Source organism: Pelobates fuscus, chromosome 7, assembly GCF_036172605.1.
Source record: "Pelobates fuscus isolate aPelFus1 chromosome 7, aPelFus1.pri, whole genome shotgun sequence".
In the NCBI taxonomy this organism is placed as follows: Eukaryota; Metazoa; Chordata; class Amphibia; order Anura; family Pelobatidae; genus Pelobates; species Pelobates fuscus.
The window spans coordinates 58,128,517-58,153,249 of record NC_086323.1 but is presented as its reverse complement, the minus strand read 5'-3'; the positions used below and the strand labels follow the sequence as shown (position 1 = coordinate 58,153,249).

At 45.6% G+C, this 24,733-nt stretch overlaps 1 protein-coding gene across 2 annotated transcripts in view; it reads right to left on the bottom strand.

The window, feature by feature from the left end:
- FRRS1 (ferric chelate reductase 1) overlaps nt 1–20,019 on the bottom strand; it is a 52,891-nt gene extending 32,872 nt beyond the window's left edge. For both annotated transcript variants that reach the window (XM_063428328.1, XM_063428330.1), the window contains exons 1-2: nt 19,938–20,019; nt 28–223 (exon numbers count right to left, since the gene is read on the bottom strand). In XM_063428328.1, the coding sequence (XP_063284398.1) occupies nt 28–223; nt 19,938–19,952 (211 nt within the window). In that variant the 5' untranslated portion in view covers nt 19,953–20,019. The remainder of the gene's footprint in view (nt 1–27; nt 224–19,937) is intronic.
- Nucleotides 20,020–24,733: the final 4,714 nt, after the last annotated feature.

Below are 24,733 nucleotides of genomic sequence, written 5' to 3'. Positions count from 1 at the left end.
CATATCTTTGACAGTATATTTTCCTACCTTTGATGCGCTCTCCTGGCTTAAACACGGTTTTATCCACCGTAATATTATGCTGAGGTTCATCTTGAGGTTGACGTCCGTGTCTTGGCTGCATTGAATCACATACTTCTGTTACTCTTCCATCTGGATAGGCATTCGTTGGGTCAAGATTGCAAGAAAACAGGAAAACTACAATAGCAACGGCTAGCGGATTAATCTGTAAAGCAAGAGAGAACAAGATGATTTCTATTTCTTTTTATAAAAATGCAAACCCTGGGCAAAGCTAAAATCCCATCCAAAGACTGGCATTAAACCCCCAATACCATCCTTCCTTCAGTCAATTACCCCAAGGCACAGGTTATGAGTGCACTGTGTATTAGCGCCCAGATTTTTCAACAATGTCATTTTGAACACTGCACCTTTGATTAGAATTCAGATCCCATCCAAGACTAGAAATCTTTTGGTACATGATGTTGATTAAAGGCATCTTGTAATCAGTGGTGACATTATAATTCACAGTCTTAAAGGACCACTCTAGGCACCCAGACCACTTCAGCTTAATGAAGGGGTCTGGGTGCCAGGTCCAGCTAGGGTTAACTAATTGTTTTATAAACATAGCAGTTTCAGAGAAACTGCTATGTTTATCAATTAGTTAAGCCTTCCCCCTAATCCTCTAGTGGCTGTCTCACTGACAGCCACTAGAGGCGCTTGCGTGATTCTCACTGTGAAAATCACAGTGAGAGCACGCAAGCGTCCATAGGAAAGCATTATGAATGCTTTCCTATGTGACCGGCTGAATGTGCGCGCAGCTGTTGCCGCGCGTGCGCATTCAGCCGACGGGGAGGAACGGAGGCGGAGAGGAGGAGGAGAGCTCCCCGCCCAGCGCTGGAAAAAGGTAAGTTTTAACCCTTTTCCCCTTTCCACAGCCGGGCGGGAGGGGGTCCCTGAGGGTGGGGGCACCCTCAGGGCACTCTAGTGCCAGGAAAACGAGTATGCTTTCCTGGCACTAGAGTGGTCCTTTAAAAAGGGATACGCCAACACCATGACCATTACAGTGATGTGAAGTGGTTATAGTGCCTAGAGCCTGTATGTGCAGCGTTATGCTTAGCTGCACATACTAAGTTAAACCACACAGTACCAAACCCTGCAGGAACAGCCTTAGGCAGAGGTAGCATTTCTGGATGATCATTTCCCACCCACCCTGCCCGAAACCCACCCATGGTACTTACATTTATAGATGGCTCAAATTACCTGGCTTTACGGACAAACCAATCATGTTCACCAAGCCCTCCACACCTAAAATAGCTTAATTCACACAATGAATACCTTTTAACCCTAACCCTCCTAGGATTTTTACAGCTCAATTCTCCGAATCTTAAACACACAGCACCTATTCTCTTAATAATGTTCTCCCTTCTATCTTTCTCCCTCACTATTAAAATCTCTCTATCCTTTTACTTACCTGTTCCTGCTGACACCATCTTCATTGCTCCCTCTCTACTTCCCTCATTCTCTGTAATACATACACACAACCACACACAACCACACACAACCACACACAACCACACACAACCACACACAACCACACACAACCACACACAACCACACACAACCACACACAACCTTGGCTCCTGCACTCCAACCTTAAAACAATAAGAATACCCGGTGCTCTGGTGGCTGAGTAATATACAAGAAAAAAAATATACATACATACATACATATCTCCAGCATTTCTCCACAAACCCCTCCTAAAATCATCTAAATACAATATCTCATCCCAAACATCCCACCGTCTCTTCCTTTCCATCCTATTGCTCCTGATGTATCTCCAAATCCTGGTCCCTCTTCTACTAAGCCACCTGGTGCCAACACCAGAAACCACAACAATCGCACATCCATTTCATGTAACTTACTATAATTCCTCCTTTAAAGCTGCTCTCTGTAATGCTCTGTGCAGCACCGTTAAATCAACTTCCATCCATTACCTATTTATCTCACAATCCCTAAACTTACTTGCACTAACGGAAACATGGCTCTCTCCCTCTGATACGGCTACCCCTGCCTCACTATCCTTTGGTGGTCTTCACTTTACCCACAACCCAAGACAGGCTGAGAGTAAAGGTGGCGGTGTAGGATTTCTGCTTTCACCACACTGCTTCTAAATATCCCTTCCCTAATTCTCGGAGATTTCAACATTCACATTAACCCACCCCTGACCTCAGTAGCTTCCAAACTCCTTTCTTTCTATTACCTCCTCCCTTGGCCTATCACAGTGGGTAAATACTCCCACACATTTAGCTGGCAATACCCTCGATCTTATCTTTTTTAATGCATGCACCCTCTCTAAGCTTCACAACACTCCATTTCTGCTCTCAGATCACAACCTCTTATCTTTGTCCTTGAAAGACTCCTCACCCAAAAAGCTCACCCTAACCGCCCTCAACTCAAAAGGGACCTGAATTCTCTTGACCTCCAGAAACGCTCAGCTGATCTCCATTCAAAACTCTCATTCATCCCCACTTTCTCCTGTCCCTCTCTGGCCATCTCCTCATATAATGCTACCCCTCACCTCTGCCCTGGACGCTGCAGCCCCGCTCCAAAGATGCACCTCAAGGAAGACGGGCCTCCAAACTTGGCATACTAAATCAACCTGCTACCTGCAGAGATGCGGCCGTTCAGCTGAACGCTGCTGGAGGAAAGCACCTTGTCAGACTTCCTCCATTATAAATTAATTTTGTGTTCCTATAACAGCTCTCAACCTTGCTAAACAATCCTACTTTTCCTCTCGTTAGTTCATGCTCACGCAATCCCATGCGCCTCTTTAATACCTTCAACTCTCTCCTTTGCCCACCTCAAGCCACCCTTCAAAACGGACCTGTCAGCAGATAGCCTTGCATGCTACTTTACCAACAAGATTGAACAGTTAACAAAATAATTCTCCCCTCTTTGTTCCTCCCTCTCGCAACCACACATGGACCGTACCTTCCCTATCCTACAGGTCTTCTCCCCAGCTACAGAACAGGAGGTGGCTCCGCTCGTCCCACCACCTGTCCGCTTGATCCAGTACCTTCCCACCTTAGCAGATCTTTCTCCCCTTGTCTTGTACCATTCTTAACACACAGCCTAAACTGCTCTCTTCTCTGGTGTTGTCCCTGCTCCCCTTAAGCATGCTACTGTCGTACCCATCCTAAAAATAGCTATACCTAGACCCGTCTTCCCCTTCCAACTATCATCTCATATCCCCGATTACTTTTTCCTCAAAACCTTTAGAAAGATGTGTCTTTACTCATATGACTCACTTCGGAAATTCGAACTCCCTCCGCGATCCTCTTCAATCTGGCTTTCGCCCCTCCACTTTACTGAGACTGCTCTTATTAAAGTTACAAGTGACCTAATCACAGCTAAATCCAAAGGTCACTACTCCATACTAATTCTTCTTGACCTCTCTGCTGCCTTCGACAATGTTTATCATGTCCTCCTCCTCCAAACTCTTCAATGCCTCGGCATCTGTGACACTGTCCTCTCGTGATTCTCCTCCTCTCTCTCCCAACGTTCGTACAGTGTCTCCTTTTGCAATGACACCTCCTCCTCTCACCCTGTCTCGGTTGGAGTCCACCAAGGATCTGTTCTTGGTCTCCTTCTGTTCTCTCTTTATACTGCCTCTCTTGGCAAACTCATTAACTCCTTTGGATTCCGCTACCATCTGTATGCCGACGACACCCAGATATGACTCGTTCCCTGATCTCTCTTTGATCCTGGCCTCACCTTTCCCCAACATATCCAGTATGTTGCTAAAACCGGTCAATTCCACCTTTAAAATATCGCCTGCATCCGCCCCTTTGTCATGCAAGATGCTGCCAAGGAGCTTGTTCATGATTTGGTAATCTCTTGCATGGATTACTGTAATTCTCTCCTAGTTGGTCTCCCCAAAAGCCCAACTGCCCCGCTACAAATCGGTAATGAATGCTGCCACCAAGCTGATCTTTTTAAGCAGTCGTTCCTCCCATACCTCGCCACTCTGTCGATCCTTACACTGGCTTCCTGTATCATATAGGTGTGAATTCAAAATACTAACCCTTACCTATAAAGCTCTAACCAACTCTAGCCCCTCTTACATTTCTTCCTCGATTCATTTATATAGGCCCCTTCTCGGACTCTCCGCTCTGCTGGTGACCTTCTCCTGTCCGCTGCTTGCACTCATACTGCTAACTCGCGCTTGCAGGACTTCTCATGGGCGGCTCCCTTCTTTTAGAACAGCCTGCCTACCCCCAATCAGACTCTCCCCTAGTCTTCAATTGTTTAAGAAGTCCCTCAAAACACATCTGTTCAGAAATGCTTATGGACTCCCAGAGTAACTTATTTATACTTACCCAAGTCTTTCTCTTGCTCTCCTAAAGAGCCATACTCCACTCTCACCTCCAGTTCTTCTAGTTTTCCACCTTGTTTGGTGACTGTCACCCTTGCTGCCCTGTTGTGCATTTGTACCCCACCTCATCTAGACTGTAAGCTCTTTTGAGCAGGGTCCTCATCTACCTATTGCTCCTGTGTCATTGTCTCATGTATTGTACATTTTCCCCCCTTTCATAATATTGTAAATGGCTGAGGAATTAGTTGGCACTATATAAATACCAATAATCATAAAAGTAATTATAATAACCACCACATGACACCCGGAGGAGTCAGTCAGCCAGCTTTTGTCAATTCTCTACACATTGCTATGCAGATAATTACATTTATTGGCTAGCTGAGAGTGGTCACCTGAAGCTCTTAGCCAATGAATGAGTGGCAGGAACGACCTCTAGGTTCTGCAAATCAGCTTACATCGAAGACCCAGCGCCCTACAGGACCAGGTAAGAGCGCAACCCATTCAAAAATGCTGGGAAACTGTGCATGTCAGGGGTTGTGGTTGACCAAAGCTAAGGAACACTTGCATTCTTTGTTCAATGAACAAACATGGTAACCACAATGAGATTGTTAAATAAAAATACACACAGACTTGATGATTGAGTTTTTTCCCCAAAATGGCTTCTATCCTGGAAACACAGACCCTACATAACAGACAAATATCAAGGAGCAAAACTTTACAAGATTTAAAATACTGCTTCATCAATCATCACCTATTCAGTAATAGTTGCCGTGGAAGAGGAAAATGTGTCATCTCTCATTTGCCTACCATCAGAGTGGAACTAATACTCACAAGATATTTAGCAAGCATGGTGCCAAATAAAGTTGGGCTATGACTCAGCAAGCTAATGTAAAAAAAATAAAAACCACACACAACGCTGTTTCCCGGGAAGCATGTTTGCATATCCCTGTCAGATCTACTGAAAGGGACACTATAGTCACCCAGACCACTTCAGCTCAATAAAGTGGTCTGGGTGCCAGGTCCCTCAGGTTTTAACCCTTCACATGTGTGGCGAAACCAACTTCGCCACTGTGGGCTGGAGAAGCCTGGCTGCTAGCCTCCTGCCCGCTGACTATGGCCCCTGGACATATTGCACTCTAAAGACTATATTTGGGCATGTACTAATTTATATTGCTGCTACTGGCCCTTTAAAATCAGCAATGGACATTTTGGGACTACTGTCCCTTTAAGACTGTGAAGCCTATCCTATTGTACTGCCTGTATATTGTATATGTATTTATGTATGCAGTTAACCTGGGTTATATATATATGCAGCCTTCATCTGATTGTTCGGTAGAATCCCTTCATTCCTTGTATTGAGGAAACTACCGAACAACCAGACCACCCAGGACTAAGTGTGCCTCCAATTACCGTTTGCAACAATGTTGCAAACGGGTAATTGGCAATCAGTGCAGTGTGGTCTTTGTCCTCTGGGTGGCCGCCATTCAGGAAACCAACACGTGGCGGCGGCCATCTTTAACTACCGAACAGCGGTGTTTTGCCGTCGAGTGCCTGGAACTGAAATCGGACACTCGACTAGGCAAACACCGCTGAGACCTCCAGACTTCCAGGATTTCGTGGGGAAACTACCGAACGGCCCGCCGTTCGGTAGAAAGAAACGTATGAACTAGGGGATTCATACGAATCCCCCTTAGTCTCTATAACACAGACAATTCGTATGTTTCATTCACCTGTTTGTGACCGACCGCAGGGCCAAAATGCATGGAACTGTTTTCGGATACTTTACCCATGCGGTCGGTCAATACTTTAAAGTCCCATAACTCCCGAACCGTTTATCCGAATGACCTGATTCTTGGATATGTTGTCCCCCTGAATAAGGGCTATCAGGGGATACCCGTTTTGGAGGTGTAGCATATGTATTTGGGGTACATCCAGGAATTGGGGAAAAAGGTGTACAGTATAATTGTGTTAAGTGTTAATCTAAGGGGAGGAAATGTGTGGGAGGTACATCCATGTGATTGGTTAATTTCATCCTCCCCCTGGGAGTGTCCTGTATGTACTTGTTGGTAATAAAAGCCAGACTGGGTGTCCCAGTCTTGAGTTCCTGCTTAACCCTCAAAATGAAGTGTCGTCTCGTTCTTGGGGGGGATTGGATTGTAAGCTGACTGCCAAGAGTGTAAGCCGATTGTATGCTTTTCTTGTTCAGCTGTTCCAGTTCGGAGTGTTATTTCGTATCCAGATTGGGAGTGTGGTGTTCTGCAGTAGCTGTGCCTGTATCCAGAAAAGGGGATTATCGCCTAAACTGATTTTTCCCCTTTTATGCTGAAACGGTCCGTTACAACATGTAAACATCAGTTTCAGAGAAACTGCTATGTTTACATAGCAGGGTTAATCCAACCTCTAGTGGTTGTCTTCCTGACAGCTGCTAGAGGCGCTACTGCGACGCTGGATGGTAAGCTGCTGAAGGGTATTTAACCCCTTCGGCGCCACGGGGATTTAACCCCTTCGGCGCCACGGGTGGGGGACCCCGAGTGTGAGGGTCCCCCAAGGATGACATAGTGTCAGGAAAACGAGTCTGTTTTCCTGACACTATAGTGATCCCTTAATACGAATGTTTTGAAAAATAAATAATATCATGTGAACTATAATTCATCTACCTTGGTACGTGCTGTTAGATGAAGCAATAGATGAAAGTACTGGAGTATGGCATTGATTGCACAAAATACTATTATATTTTAACAAACTTATGATAATTTATGAAAAAAAAAAAGAAGAAGCTTCGCCTTTTGGGTGAAGGTGTTTTACGCAGTGGTGGAATTTAATGTAGTTTGTCATTTGTTAATCTTGAACTAAATTGTAAATTATATAACAAATCTGTGTAATGTTTTTAAATTAACTTTTCTAAGACTGTTCTAAATTGTAAGATGTGTGGTTTCACTATACACTGTGGGTGGATAGCACATTGGAACTTATATTAGAGCAGAAACGTAGCCAGATTATCCCTTTTTGAACCAATGTGCTTACAATCCATAAAATATACAGGGGCAACAACATTACAAAAACAGTATAAGAAAACCAAATACTTCCAATCTTTGTTGGAGATGTAATAGAAATGTTGGTACACTAAAACATATTTGGTGGGACTGTCTTAAACAAAATAATTTTAAAGCGAAAGTTGGCAAAAAATTTATGGACTAAAAATAAATATCGAGGGCGTGGCTTGAACGCTGATGGCGCCGGCCGCTTGATTTCGGAGCTCCGACCCGCGCAGCGATAATAAGGGCACATCCCGAAGCACAGACTCTCTAAATGGGGCGCACCAAACGCCCAGACGCTCCACAGACACCCAGGGGGCAGTTGCCCGCTTCACAGAGCGGACCTTCACGGATACCTTCGCACGCCGTTGCGACCGTCCCAAGCTGAACAGGGCCCCAAGATGGCCGACGGGCCGACCACGCCACCGGAGGGGGAGACCCTCTCACTAGCAGACATCAGGGCGGACATAAGAGCCCTGACTACCCTGACTGCCAGCATGGTCACTAAAGCGGACCTAAAGGCCTCATCCGATACCTTACATGAGGCTATTCGTGCCGAGGTCGCAACGCTGGGGAATGAACTAGCAGCACAGGGCACCCGTATACTGGCCTTGGAAACAGCAGAACAAACAATGTCGGGCCGCATAGAAGCCAACAACCTGGCTATAAGCAGACAAGGTACCATCCTCTTACACCTTAGGAGACAGGCGGAAGACCTGGACAACAGGGGCCGCAGGTCTAACATCAGGATACGTAACCTCCCTGAACCACGTAATGAAGAAAACGTGGAAGCTACTCTCACTGCCCTATTCACGGAGATTTTGGGCCCTGACTCCCCGCCGACCTTCAAATTCGACAGGGCACACAGAGCGCTCCGGCCCCGCAATGCAGACAATTCGCCCAGAGATATCATTTGCTGCCTACACGAATTTAGGGTGAAAGATCTCATCATGTCAAAAGCCAGATCCAGACAAACCTGGCTATTTCAAGGAGCCGAAGTCGCCCTCTACCAGGACCTCTCACCCCTCACACTAGAAGCCCGCAGAGCTCTACAACCTGTAACGCAATTGCTCAGAAGCAGAAATATACCATATAAATGGGGATTCCCCTTTAGCCTGCTAGCTCGCCATGACAATGAATGGGTGCCCGTGAGGTGGCCAGACAAGGTCCCCGTGTTCCTGAGGAGACTAGGCCTACCACCGACCAAAGATGCGGACTGGATACTGGGACCCCTTGAACAGCGACCAGGTCCCGTCGCTCAGAGAGCCGCTAGGAGACGCAGAGAGGACTCACCACGCAGATCCCCAGCACACAGGCCGCGCAACCCGGCCCCGCATGCTGAGGAATAGCCGGGCGGACTAGCTTGACCGGAGTGTCTCTCCCCCCTGCCCTGTGGTCCGGAGATGATGCCGCACCCGATTATAGGACCCAGACGTCATTCCCCGCACAGAAACAGATAAGTACTTTCCACCACCCCCATTTTGGGCCGCACACTGACTGATAACTTTCTGCGATAGACATACACCCGTCCCCCCCGGACCCAGCCCACCGCGAGGTATGACCTCTACTGGTAGCATGCACCAAACCCATAGTTGCAGCTAAGATAACGGAGACACCACACACACTATATAGTCGTGGATGAGCACTTTCCACCACCCATAATGAGTCGTATACCAACTGCTACCCTCACACTCGTGAAAGTGACTCGTCCCCCCGGGGACCCTCCCCACCATGGGGCATAGCTTTTGATAGACACACACACTAAGGAGCATTATGTTGCCATGTGGACACTTTGGGAGGGGGGACTGGGGGTTCCCGCATGGAGACGGGGCACTGAGCTGAGTGGGGGGTGTTCTTCAGGGACCCTATCTTTTTCAGCGCTGCAACAGTACAGCGGAAGATTTATGGTGGGCCACACACACTAACAGCTCTATTAATGGATTACACAAGAACCACGACATTGTTGGGTGGGGGCACATGTTGGGAGGGGAGGGGCCCCACTACAATGGGGACAAATGTGTCACGTGTCATCCCATTTATGCTGAACTGTCTCATCGTTATAATTTGCCCTATGTATATGCATTATTCTTCGCCTGACGGGTGGTCGGGGATGTTTGGCTGGGCTGGGTGGGGTGGGGGGGGGGGGGGGGTTATTCATGTTTATGTACCTTGGTTCATGTGTTTTTGTTGCTTATTATGTTGCATTGTGGGAAGGTAGACCGTGCCCCCCCCCCCCCGCCACCCCTCTGCTCCCGAATGACATGCTCACTACTTTATCTGTATGCTTAGATGACCCTACCAGCTATCATGCCGAGAGCCCGGACTACGGGGGACAGGGGGACCACATTGGTACGAGACACACCTGACGGACGATTCAGGCCCCAAATGGAGAGTACGCATTGGCACTTGACCCGATCGCTATGTGCACACCTACCGACACATGCTTAGCGGAACAGGAACCCGACCCAACCCATAAGGAACACACACACCTGACCGTCGCCACTAGGCGAAAGCCACGACCCGACCTAGACCCGAGTACACCAGGACTACTGGGGGATCCGCGCTTGCTGCCGCTCCGGTACTCACCGTGTAGTGGTGCAGCGTAGGCCGCCCACCCAGTTACACGGGACTCTGCCTGAAAAAGGCAGTATCAACCCCACACGTTGGGATACTTTGGGGTAACTACCCTCACTCATTAACACACATTAGGATACTAACACACGGGGAGCATAGTCGTTTCTGTGAGAGGACCGACACACACACCTTCGCCTCACACCCTCCCCTCCTGAGCTCCCAGGCGACCGCTACCCCCCCCCCTCCTTCCTCCGTCTTCCTGTGCAGCTGGTAGTCCGGCGGGGCTGGGCCCCTGACCCGTGCACCGGCGGATCGAAGTCGACACCCCCCCTTCCCACGATGGCCTACTCCCCATCACCCTTAACCGTTCTCACGCAGAACTGCAGGGGACTCAATGCCCCGGAAAAGAGATCCCATCTATTGAGGACCCTCAGAAGCCAACACATCTCCATCGCGCTCTTACAAGAAACCCACCTAAGGGCGGCAGCGAATCCCCTACTCAAGAACAAGTACTACCCGAACAACTTTTATAGCAACCACCCCTCCATGAGAAAGGCAGGTACAGCTATACTGATCGCGGCCGATCTCCAATTCACGGTCTCCGACCAGATAGCGGATGCCGACGGTAGATTCCTGTTCGTGAAAGGGGAGATAACAGGGAAAAAATACACGCTCGCGAACATCTACGCTCCGAATGCGGGACAGGCGAGCTTTATCCGCAGAACACTGTTGAAGCTAACCAAATTTGTAGAGGGAGTCCTGATCCTGGGGGGGGGACTTCAATGTCCCGCTGGACCCCCTGACTGACACATCCACGGGACGGAGCAGTGTGCCAAGCTCGACAATCAGGACCATCCTGAAAGCCCTCAGAGACCTTCGGCTCATGGATGCGTGGCGTGCACTACACCCAATGGAGAGGGACTTCACATACTACTCCACGCTGCACCGTCGATACTCCAGAATTGACTATATCTGCGTACAACAGGAAGGACTGACTTATCTAAGGTCGGCTGCTATCCAAACTACACCCTGGTCGGATCACAGTGCAGTAAAAGTGGAGATGGAGTCACCCTTATACCGCCCGACAAAAAGGACGTGGAGACTAAATGATGCCTTGCTCTTAGACGAACCGACGAGACTGCAAATTGCGGGGCACATCCGTCAATTCTTTGAGGAGAACGCGACTGAGGAACTGACAGACTTGACGGTATGGGAAGCGCACAAGAGTGTCCTCAGAGGCCACCTAATTCGGATAGCAGCACGGAAGAAGAGAGAAGAAGGGCAGCAGATACGCGACCTCACCGAACAGATAGCGGCCTTAGAGCAGAGCCATAAAAGATCCCAACAAGATCAAACTTTTAAAGATCTTGTCACACAAAGGAGAAGACTGACATCCTAGAACGCAAATATACGAGACAGTTACAACGCTCCAAAGTTTTCTTTTACAGGCATGCTAACAAAGGGGGTAAACTGCTGGCCCAAATGCTAAGAGGCCCACAAAATCGGGCCCAAGTCCACACTCTGCGCACCAGACAAGAAGTACTGACGCAATTCCCCGAGGCTATCGCAAAGGAATTTGAGGTCTTCTATACCAACCTCTATAACTTGGACAACTCACCTGAGGGCCCCGCTGCTGCACGCAAACAGAGGAACACCATAGAATACCTGAGGGACTTCAACCCTGATACACTCACCCCTGAGGAAGCTGAATCACTCGACGCACCGGTGACTGAAGAAGAGGTCAAACTCGCCCTCAAGGTGGCCAAAAATGGTAAAGCGCCGGGCCCGGATGGCTTTCCGGTGGAGTATTACAAGAAATTCGGTGAGGAGTTGGTCCCGAAGCTGGTCAACGCACTGAACAGCCTCCGGGAAGGCGCATCCTTTCACAAGGAGTCCCTAGCGGCAACGATTATGGTGATCCCGAAACCGGGTAAAAACCCGGAACAGGTTGGTAACTATCGCCCGATCTCGCTTATCAATGCTGACATCAAGCTCTTCTCAAAAGTCCTATCCTCTCGACCACGACAGTACATACCGCGACTGGTCCACCCGGACCAAACGGGATTCATCCCGGGCAGGGAAGCCAGGGATAGCACCCTCCGGCTCTTCGTGGTCCAACATGCGGCGAAACTCTATCAGAAGAAGCTACTTCTGCTATCTACGGATGCAGAGAAAGCATTCGATAGAGTGGACTGGCGATTCATGATGGAAACGCTACGGAGGACAGGCATTGGTGACCAAATGAGACACTGGATCGGGACGCTATACCACCGGCCGAACGCTAAAGTTCGAGTGAACGGGGCACTCACGGAGAGCTTTAACATAATGAACGGGACCAGACAAGGCTGCCCACTCTCACCGCTTCTCTTTGCACTCACCTTGGAACCGCTCTTGGATAAAATACGTAAAAACCCCGGGATACTTGGCCTTAGAAGTGGGACGCAGGAACACAAGGTCGCTGCGTACGCAGACGACATGATGTTTTTCCTGGCTGAACCCCTTGAATCAATCCCTCACCTTCTGGAGGAATTTCAGACATACGGGGCTATATCAGGGCTCAAACTCAATATGCCCAAATGCGAGATCCTAAACGTGACGGTGCCGGAGGAGGAATGTGGGCAACTAAGGCGACAATTCCCGTTTCACTGGTGCGCAGATAGTATGCAATACCTGGGACTCCAGGTTACCCCTGCAGCGAAAGATCTCTACGCACGCAACTACACGCCCCTTCTGTCCGCAGTGTTAAGGGACCTTGGGAGATGGAACTACAACCACATCTCCTGGCAGGGGCGAATCGCAGTGGTGAAGATGAATATCCTCCCCAGGATACTATACGTCTTCCACACGCTCCCATGCCCCATACCCCAAACCTTCTTTAAAACGCTCCGGACAGCGATTCTCAAATACATATGGAAAGGGGATAGAGCCAGGATAGCTCACAGTAGGCTGAGCCTTCCCAAGTCATGGGGGGGACTCGCCCTGCCCGACTTCAACAAATACCACCAGGCTACGGTGCTGCAGCGTATTAGGGAACTCCATGTAGCCACCCCTCAGAAACGATGGACCACACTGTGTAGAGACCTCACTCAAAACCAGCTGCCCCAATACATCTGGCATGATGGAAACGATGCCACAACTCCGAAGGGGGATGACTCTCCCATCACACATATGCTCAAACCATGGACCAGACTGAGGAGGACACCCTACATCTCCCCCTCTCCCAGCCCACTGATCCCCATTACCCATAACTCACACATAGGAGATAACCTCCCGCCATCAGCGTGGCCATTGGAGGCCCATGAAGGCTACATCCCGCTGCATCTGGCGCTAACTGATTCTGGATTGCGAACCATGCGAGACTTATCGAACGAACGGACAACCTATCCCCTACACCAATTCCATTATGCGCAACTTAGGCACTTTTACCATAATCTCCCGAACAGAAACAAACTACACAGAGGCCTAACCTGGTTTGAAAATCTCTGCCTCCTGACGCCTGAATCGAACGGCTCGGTCTCGATTATATACCAAAAACTGATAACGGGAGAAAAAGACACAAACGATCTGTTTAAAAGGCAATGGGAAGATCTGCTGGACACTACATTCACGGAAGATCAATGGGCACAGATCCTACTGCGGCAGCACAAAAGCTCATCAAACACAGCTTACCAAGAAATGAACTATAAGCTGCTATCCCATTGGTACCGCACGCCATCCCTCCTCCATCGAATTTACCCAAACATACCGGACACCTGCTGGAGATGCGAATCAGGAGTGGGAACCATAAAACATATCTGGTGGGACTGTACCGAGATCAGGCCGTTCTGGAACGAACTTGAAATGGAGATACGTGAAGTACTGGGAGAACCCGCAACCCTAACGGCGTGCCTAACCCTATTACACCACACAGAAAGCTCACTGTCGACCTACAAGAGATCGATCCTTAGACACCTGCTGAATGCAGCTAAGGCTCTGATACCGCTGTTCTGGAAAACACGGACCCGTCCGACCATCGGACAGTGGAGACTTAGGGTCGAGGATATCCACAGAGCCGAATCTACGATAGCCTGCCTGATGGGGAGACAGGAGAAACACACGGAACAATGGGCGCCATGGTACCTATACTGCTCATAGGCCTTAACTATCACCTGGCAGGGGGATCGAGCTGCTGGTGTGGGGGTGTTGGGACGCCCAGATTCGCCGGACACAGCTCCCCGGGTCGCATACAGAACCCCCGCAACCTACTGCTGAAGTCGCACTGGGGGCCTAGGGGGGCTTACACCCAATTCACACTTCACATGAGTAACTAAATAAGACCCCAACATTGACAACAGGGACATGTCAGGGCTCCTGGGCGGAGATCGGGAGACAATTTTCCTAGCTACCAAAGTGAACACCAATCAGGCGCACTCCCACTCCCACGATCCCATCCCTGCTCCTGAGACCTTTACAATGAAGGGCCCCACTAGCTTGCAAAGTATACATCTTGCCCCACCAGGCATAACACAAGCCTAATGACTACTCATATACATACCTACATAGCTGTTTGTCACAGGTGTGCACTAGAGATCAAGGAGAGGACAGGACGCCCACGACAGATCTAACCCTACCCACCCCCCCCTCCCCTTCCCTCCCCCCCCCCCCCCAACTTGGTGGGGTTGGGATATCCGCCTACCCTGATATTTGAACGAAGGGGAAAACCTGGTAGAAGGTGACGACGCCCCACAGGACTAACTGCTCCTCAGACACGACACCACACACACTGACTACCACAACTGGCGGCAACGCCATACTAGACCCCAAGCTGACCATACTATCTATGCTGACACCGACAAGCATACATGTTTAATGAATGTTTAGATGTTGAATTTGCTACTGAAATATTCTTTACTAATGCTACGATCCACATACTGTAGCCATGTTGACCCACACTCCTAGGGACCCGAGGGTCCCGTAGTTTACTGAAGATTATGTTGTTCTTAACTGTTAATGTATACGTATTAAGATTGACTGGTTGCTTTACACACCAGGAACAAACAAAGCAAAACAGACATTCTCACGTTATATTCACTCGTAAGCATATCTGATGTGGATCTGCGTATCCTTCACTCCCATTGCTGACGTGACTTAATTGGAGACCTGCGAGTCCCACCGCTAAAATGTTTGATACATTTGTTTGCTCCTTTATTTTGTCAACTGACTACAATAAAAAGTAACTTTACAAAAAAAAAAAAAAAAATATCGGTAAATACATTTTTTTTTTAAATTTAAAATAAGGGGGGCGGGGCCGAGCCGTCGAGCTGCATGCAGGCCATCTTGCATAGCTCCGGTTATGAGGCCCTGAAATATGCTAAAATGCCTCTCACCAAGCTCTTATCAGTACACTTTCTTACCGGAGTTGGGGGGAGGACATTCCCAGCTCCCATTAGATACCCTTTGAAGCCACTTATGTGGCTCGGCAAGCTTTGGACCGAGGACCTCAGCGGGGCCTACGAGGAAAACTACAAGCCTAATGCCTGATCCTGGAGAAGTGAGACACCACGGCAGACAACTTTTGGCTCCAACAGAGGGGAATCAATACATGAATGTCTGAACAAGCTCTGGCAGCGGCCCCGCTCCCCCCCCCCCCCCACCGGTGGGGGTTATCCTGGTCTATTAGCGGCTGCACTGTTACAGTTCCCAACCCTGATCGTGCACCAGACAAAGCAGTTAGCCCCCAGATTGCTCCTGATGCTGTTACCCAACATTTTGGATGACGGGGCGTGGGGGTCCCCATCACTGTCAGAGACATACTCCCCCAACGCTTAGAAGTCCTGGAGGGCTATCGGATCGCCGCCGGTACCCACAAGCTGCTCACCTGCTGCCTGTAAGGAGCCTCTACCTCTTGGTTTAGAGGGGGGCCTGGAGAGTCCCCATCACTGTGAGCCCTGCTGGGGGCGGGTTTCTGGACCTGCAGCAGACCGGTAGCTGCGGAGCTGGATGCTCCTCGCCCTGGAAGAGTGGCCGGTGAGGCCCTTGCTACGACCTAGAGGAGCCTGCTGATGCGGTGGAGGTGCAGGAGGGGGCCGGTCTGTGGGCTCTGGGGGGGGGGGGGGTGTGCATGGACTGGCGGAGACTCCGGGTGCCTGCTGTGCCGCGGGAGTCCAGGGGGGAAGCACTGAGTAACGTGGGGAGCCGTGTGGTGGATCCGAGTCCCCAGGGGCCCACGCACTGAACTCTGAGTATGTTTCTCTGGCGGCTGGGTACTGCCCCTCTGCCCTTTGCAGATCGTCCAAAGTTTATCTTTTTTCTTTTAATGACTCCACAGTTTGCCCGCAAGTGGAATCTCCTACATCCCAGACTGCAGTGTGGTGTTTGCTGCATAGACGTGCTTTACTAAGAAATCCATCCCAGCGTTATTGGGCAGTTACTCATGTGAGGGTCAGTCTGTTTAGATATAAGCAGCATGTCAAGTATAATTAACTCACAGTTAAACCACTGTCTAGCCAGCTACATTTTACAATACCCAAGACAGACCTGTCTTTATGTTTAAGCTTCATCTAGAAATGAATACCTGTCAAAATGGTGGAAATCAGACACGTAGCTTACATACTCCCTTCACTGACACTACTTTAATTGTCATACCATCAGCTTACATAACCGGATTACCTTCATGCTTATTGGAGATTTATCACCTGGCATTGATATATATAATAATTTACAGTTTTTTCTTATAGTTTGATCCCCATGGGAAATATTGGCAAAGAAATAATCTGTGAGAGTCCCTCCTGCCCTCCTCAGGAGTCTGTTTTTATTTTGTGGTACAAGTATTGGTACCTTATGTATAATGTATCATTTATTATGTTTGTTTTGTATGTATTGGGCAGACTAGATGGGCCGAATGGTTCTTATCTACCGTCATGGTCTATGTTTCGTATGCATCATTGTCCGTTTCATTAAGAAGAACATAAGCTTTTAATTCATGTGTTGTCTCTTCAATAGAATGATAACGTTTTAAGTTTGGATAACAATACATGAACTATGTTATTTATTGTGTGTTTACATAAGCGCTTTAATTGTGAACACTGTATTTGATAGTTTATAATTTAGTTTTATTGATGCATATTTATATGTGTAAAAAAAAAAAAACTTTAGACATTAAAAAAAATTACCGTAGATGACTCTTTACAGGAAGTCTTTAGGAACGTTGTGCAAGTCACACGCAGGAAGGTGTGACTAGGGCTGCATAAACAGAATTATTTAATTCCTGAATTACAGTAAATTGAGAAATTGAGTAGTGACACTGTAGGGGCTGCTTTAATAAACACAAGTTGTTTTCGTACCTATAGTGTCTCTTTAAATTGAAATAGATAAAGACATTGAATTTTCCTTTAATGTCTGATATTACAAACAATTATAGGTCCAAAAGTCACTCGTGTCATCAATAAATATACAAACAGATGTGGATAGGAAGCATACATAGTGCTTTAGTGGTTATATTGAAGGTGGCAATAAGTAATAAAAAAAAAAAAAAAAACTGAGAACTCCTATTGGCTATAGTCCGGGAAACTCATGGGAGGGCTGACAAGGGAATAACAGAGTAAAAGTCCCCCCGGGGCACGGGCATTGGAGGGTTGGCAAAGGTGTAGTGGGGTGCAGCCTCAAACCATTATTATGAAAATTTAAATAGCAGAGAGTGTGGTGGGATGAGTGTTTGCAATTTTTGAAGAAATGAGGCAGGAAATATACAAGGGCTTTGCTAGCTCTAAATACCGTGTGTTTATGCAGGCACAAGTAGCCGGTGTTCTCAATGCTCTCCAGGCCTGGACTGGCCCATGGGCAGGCTGCAAGACTATACTGAGAATGCATCTGGGACAGTAGTGGTGGTAATGGAGTAGGAAACTCGAGGGCATCAGCCTCACCCAGCACACCACCCTCGTGGACACAAATTACCCTTGAGTTTCCTGCTTTTCCCTACCTGAAGTACACGTGGACTTAAAAAAGACATGGAATAGGGGCTGTGGATCACCCTAAGGATCCAAAGGCGCAACACACTAGAGCCAGGTGACCTATTGTCTCTCTCCTTGCGAGTACCATTTTATATTAAAATTATTTTATAGCATATGTACTATTGTTCCGCTTTGTACTCATACAGATTTGTACTTTACGCTGTGTACCTATATCCCTATCATTTATATGGAGGTATATTTTTAGCTCCACTTACTACCATAGGTTTGTGCCCATTCACATAAATACCGGTATTCACTTCTGTGCCAGGGGCTCAATGCACCCGAAGCACACGTGACTTTGGCTACCCACAACTTTGTTCCAGGAAGCCTAAAGTCAATTCTGTGCAAAATTTACCCAAATTACTACATCCAAATGCAAGAATATATGCATGCGAACATAATAAGAAACAAAACAGCACTGTGTATGTGTGTGCATTTGCTGCATCAACTAAATAAAGGTGGAGGGCATAAGTGCAAGCAAACGGCGATATATTAGAACATTTAGGTCAAAGAAGCCAAGGGGAGACAAAAAACAAACAAAAATAAACCCTTGCTATTTTGTTTTCAAGCTCTACAAGTCAGTTGACAACTCGTTCTCTGTTTACGGAACAAGCTTTATGAAGCAAAGAGCAAATATAGCACCAGAAAGACTTCAATAGTTGCCATGCTCAGCACCGTACATGAAGGAAACTTACATGAAACTTACACCGTACATGAAGAAAATTACCATCTAAAACGTTACTAAAAAATATTAAAAAAAAAAAAAGGAAATAACTAAAGAAATGACAGGCATTTAAAATTGATGCATCTATCTTTGTACTGACTGTGTACCTATGTATCTTAATAACAGAGATTATATAATTATTTTATCAGTATTTAGATAGCGCCAACATATTCTGCAGCGCTGTACAATTCCAGAATGCCAACAAGTAATTTATTCACAGAATATGACAGACAAAAGATGAACAAAACCCTGCTCAAACAAGCTGACAATTCTCACACACCCTCAAAGAAAAAAAACAAATGGTTAATGATAAATGTCAAGGTGCAATCCATGTGCTTTTCATGTGAAAATAAAAACAAAGGGATGCACGCAAGGGAATAAGTCTTGGTGAATTCAATTCAATAAAAGACAAAATTAACGTTTCGACCCATCTTTTTCAAGTTTTTGAAGAAAACCCATTCTTGGGTCAAAGGTTTGATTTTGTGTTTCAAATGTAACTATATGAAATAATATATTAAATTCACCTAGACTTGGCACCACGAGAGAGTGTGTATACACACACACACACACTTTAGCTATCCTATACATAGTAAATATAAAGGTACTTATAATAAGTATCAATAACTGACAAATCTATTACTTTATTAAGAAAATTATAAACATCTGAAATGATATATTCAGCATTTCGCTTATCACACAATGAAGAAAATGCCCCAAGCAATGAGCAGACATAGTACTTTCTTTGACACAACAGGTAGGCTGTCCAGCAAGTATATCCTGTTAACAAAGTGAAAACAAAGACAAAACACTAGTACAGAATTATGTAACAAAAATTAAAAAATAAAACACATTGATCAATGCAGCAAACCTATAGCCAGTGATAGAACATTGTATAACCAATAATTCTTCATAAGAAGCCATCAGACCATTTTACACCCATTGATAAGTTAGCAATGAGCAGGTGACTCACTGATCCCTTCACACATGTTAAAGGTACATGAGCCCTAATGCCATTTTAACAAACTGCTAATTACAAGAGGAATCTTTCATTGAAGCAATTAGTTTAAATACATTAATTAATTAGTTATTCTCCATTAAAGTTCCAGTATGGTCCCAATGAGCCATGCTGTGCACAGTGCAGTATGAATCACACCTGATATGACTGGGGCACTCACAGAGGGTCTTTCTGTTTCCAGGAAGGGATCCTATGAGACCCTCTCTATTAACTCTTCCTGTTCACTTACCGCACTGAGAGCCATAGTGAGCACAAGGCCGCCTCCTGCAACACGCCGCGCGTCACTGAGCGTCTCACCGGCAGCAGGAACACTGGACCTGACAGGGCGGGGCTACGGCATCGACTACACCGCTCATTGGGCGCTAGTGGGTGTGGGCGTGGTCATCAGGGAAACCCTTTTCAAGTTTCTGTAACAGGGAACAAGTGTAAAGTAATATGGGACAATATATAGACTGTGTATAATATGGGACAATATAGACTGTGTATAATATGGGAAAATATAGACTGTGTATAATATGGGACAATATAGACTGTGTATAATATGGGAAAATATAGACTGTGTATAATATGGGACAATATAGACTGTGTATAATATGGGAAAATATAGACTGTGTATAATATGGGACAATATAGACTGTGTATAATATGGGAAAATATGGACTGTGTATAATATGGGACAATATAGACTGTGTATAATATGGGACAATATAGACTGTATAATATGGGAAAATATAGACTGTGTATAATATGGGACAATATAGACTGTGTATAATATGGGACAATATAGACTGTGTATAATATGGGAAAATATAGACTGTGTATAATATGGGAAAATATAGACTGTGTATAATATGGGAAAATATAGACTGTGTATAATATGGGAAATTATAGACTGTGTATAATATGGGAAATATAGACTGTGTATAATATGGGAAAATATAGACTGTGTATAATATGGGAAATATAGACTGTATAATATGGGAAACATAGACTGTGTATAATATGGGAAATATAGACTGTGTATAATATGGGAAATATAGACTGTGTATAATATGGGAAAATATAGACTGTGTATAATATGGGAAAATATAGACTGTGTATAATATGGGAAATATAGACTGTATAATATGGGAAACATAGACTGTGTATAATATGGGAAACATAGACTGTGTATAATATGGGAAATATAGACTGTGTATAATATGGGAAATATAGACTGTGTATAATATGGGAAATATAGACTGTGTATAATATGGGAAATATAGACTGTGTATAATATGGGACAATATAGACTGTGTATAATATGGGAAAATATAGACTGTGTATAATATGGGTCAATATAGACTGTATATAATATGGGAAAATATAGACTGTGTATAATATGGGAAACATAGACTGTGTATAATATGGGAAAATATAGACTCTGTATAATATGGGAAACAGACTGTATATAATAGGGGAAAATATAGACTGTGTATTATATGGGAAATATAGACTGTGTATAATATGGGAAAATATAGACTGTGTATAATATGGTAAACATAGACTGTGTATAATATGGGAAAACATAGACTGTGTATAATATGGGAAAATATAGACTGTGTATAATATGGAAAACATAGACTGTGTATAATATGGGAAAATATAGACTGTATAATATGGGAAATATAGACTGTGTATAATATGGGAAAATATAGACTGTGTATAATATGGGAAATATAGACTGTGTATAATATGTGAAAATATAGACTGTGTATAATATGGGAAATATAGACAGTTTATAATATGGGAAATATAGACTGTGTATAATATGGGAAACATAGACTGTGTATAATATGGGAAATATAGACTGTATAATATGGGAAAGATAGACTGTGTATAATATGGGAAAATATAGACTGTGTATAATATGGCAAAATATAGACTGTGTATAATATGGGAAATATACTGTGTATAATATGGGACAATATAGACTGTATAATAGGGGAAAATATAACTGTGTATAATATGGGAAAATATAGAATCTTTATAATATGGGAAATATAGACGGTGTATAATATGGGAAAAATAGACTGTGTATAATATGGGTAATATACACTATATATGATATGGGATGATAGACTGTCAGTCTAGATATAATATAGAATAGTAGCCACATTTACAGGGGCTTTTCTAGGTGGAAAAAAGGACATCACCCCAAGTATAAATTGTATAGCCCTCCCCAAATATTGAATTAAAGGGGCATTCTGGACCCCTTAAGCACTTTAGCTTTCTGAAATGCTTTTTGCATGAAGAGTGTGTCCTCTTTATTTGCCTCTTACAAAAAATGCAGATTGAAACAAATTTACATTTTATAAATTACCTTGTTACACCCTCTGGCTTTCAAACAGACAACAGCCCCGGTTACTTCATAGTTACATAGTTACATATCTGAAAAGAGACCTGCGTCCATCAAGTTCAGCCTTCCTCACATATGTTGTTGCTGTTGATCTAAAAGAAGGCAAAAAACCCAGTCTGAAGCACTTCCAATTTTGCCACAAACTAGGAAAAAATTCCTTCTTGACCCCAAAATAGCAGTCAGATGTCTCCTTGGATCCCCACCCCGGTCTCCTTTATTTACATATAAACGTTCTGAGTCAATGCGATAAGAACAAGAGATTTGTAATGGCCGCGACCCACTTCCGGGTCTGTGAAACGCAAGATGGAACGCACACGCCGAACGTGATGACGTCACTAGGAAAAACACCGCGGCACACGCGATGACGTCACCAGGTTCCATGCCGCGAAAATTGAAAACCAGCTGACGAACATTTCGGACTAAATGGGGATGTATATAAGGACTGGGAGGGGGGATATGTTTTATGCTGCTATTTTGCTTCTGCACTTTACTGCACCAAGTCCCTGAGGAAGTCCATATTCAGGACGAAACGCGTAGGACGTGCATGGTGACAAGCCGTTTATTTTATACTGATATGTAAGTCATTAAATACTTTTTTATCCAACTCTGGAAGTGTACTACATTTGTGTATATATCTTTTTCTTTTGAGATACATACATTCTGCTCTGTGAGGAACCTGTGAGGAGGGACAACATACTGGACACTGAAAGATACCACTCAAGGCTTTTTAAATTCTGCAAATCTGTGAGTGACCAATTGTAACTATAAATCAGTGCCAGTCCCCACACAGTTAAACGCTATGTTTCTTTATTGTACTTATATTTAGCAGATTTTCCCCTATCTATGTGCATATATCTATTGAAGACAAGAGGAAGTCTTCGGGGAGTTATCGGGATACGTCATCTGAAACATTAAGGGAAGTCCTGGTTCGCTTTGAATCACATTATATTATTTTTTTATTCACTGGGTTGTGTTCACATATATTGTTGTTTTTGTCTCCTTGGATCAAGCAGCTGTTACCCCACTAATTAGAAATTATATCCCTGTATGTTATGTTTTTGTAAGTATTTATCCAATTGCAGTTTAAACATCTGTATAGACTCTGATAAAACCACCTCTTCAGGCAGAGAATTCCATATCCTTATTGCTCTTACTGTAAAAAAAACATTTTCTTTGCCTTAGATGAAATCTCCTTTCTTCCAGCCTAAATGTGTGACCTTGTGTCCTATGTATAGCCCTGTTTATCATGGGAGGTGTAGTCCAAAACATCTGGAGTGCCAAAGGTTGCCTTTGCCTGACCTATACCATGCCCTAAGTCAATCTCAAAACCCTCATATGTTCTATAAATCATATACAAATAAGGTTATTTACCACCAGATTCTGTCTGTGTGGAGAGGCCTCTTTACATGTGAACAAAACCAGCTGCAAATGTCTGTATTCTGAACGGAATGATAATTCTCATACTTACTAAAGCTAATTCTGGTCGGAATTCGGCCAAATCAAGCGAGTCTGGACCAATCAGACAGATTTATTAGGTGTCTGGTTTGATATTAGTGCTTTTGCATCTTAAAGCGGCACTGTCATGCCGGACTTACCTCTCCTCAATCTCTTCCTCTTCTCCCCCTCTCTCAGGATCTGTTCTTCTTTTCTTCCTGTCTGCTATAGTTTTTTTTTAAATCATAAGACAAAGTAGGGACTCTTTGCCTTATGGAGGATTTTTCCGCTTAACCAGCTCTGACCAGCGGAGGAGCAAAGTGTGCTTCATTTCCGCTGGTCAGAGCAATTTTCCCATGATCCTTACCTTTCCTCCCTGTTCCCACGATGCTTCCTGTCAATTTAGCCGAAACTGCCGAATTGCATTCTAACTGAATGAGAACAGTATTCGGCACTTTGTTCATATCGGAATTTCATTTGAATGAATGAAACTCCGATCCTATTCGTGCTGTGGCTGCATTTTGCTGCCGCTTAGTAGATAACTCCCTAATTCCCACGGTATCAGGGAGCTATCTACTAAAAGGCTGAAAGACCTAAATTGGTCTTTCAGCCACATTTACTAATACTAAGTAAAAATTACTTAGTATTAGTAAATTATGCCCCTACTTGCTATACCGTGAGTAGGGGCATGTCTAGTAAACAGTGAGCAGCCTGTGGCTGCTCACTGTAAAAAAAAAAAAAAACTATTGGCCCCCACCCCTAAACGACAGGTGGGGGCCCTAAAGTAAAAAAGGGGGGAAACCTATTGTCCCCCCCAGCCCCCACCCCTGAGCGGTGGGTGGGGGCCATAAAGATAATGAGGGGGGGGACCTACTGCTCTCCCCCCGGCCCCCACCCCTGCGCGTTGGGTGGGGGCTATAATGATAATGAGGGGGAGGGGGGACCTACTCTTCTACCCCCCCGCCCCTACCCCTGGGTGGCGGGTGGGGGCCATAACGGTAATGAAGGGGGTGGGACCTACTGTCTCCCCCTCCGGCCCCCACCCCTGCGCGGTGGGTGGGGGCCATAAATTACAATCGGGGGGACCTACTGTCCTCCCCTCTCCAGCCCCCACCCCTGGGCAGTGGGTGGGGGCCATAATGATAATGAGGGGGGGGACCTACTGTCCTCCCCCCGGCCCCCACCCCTGGGCG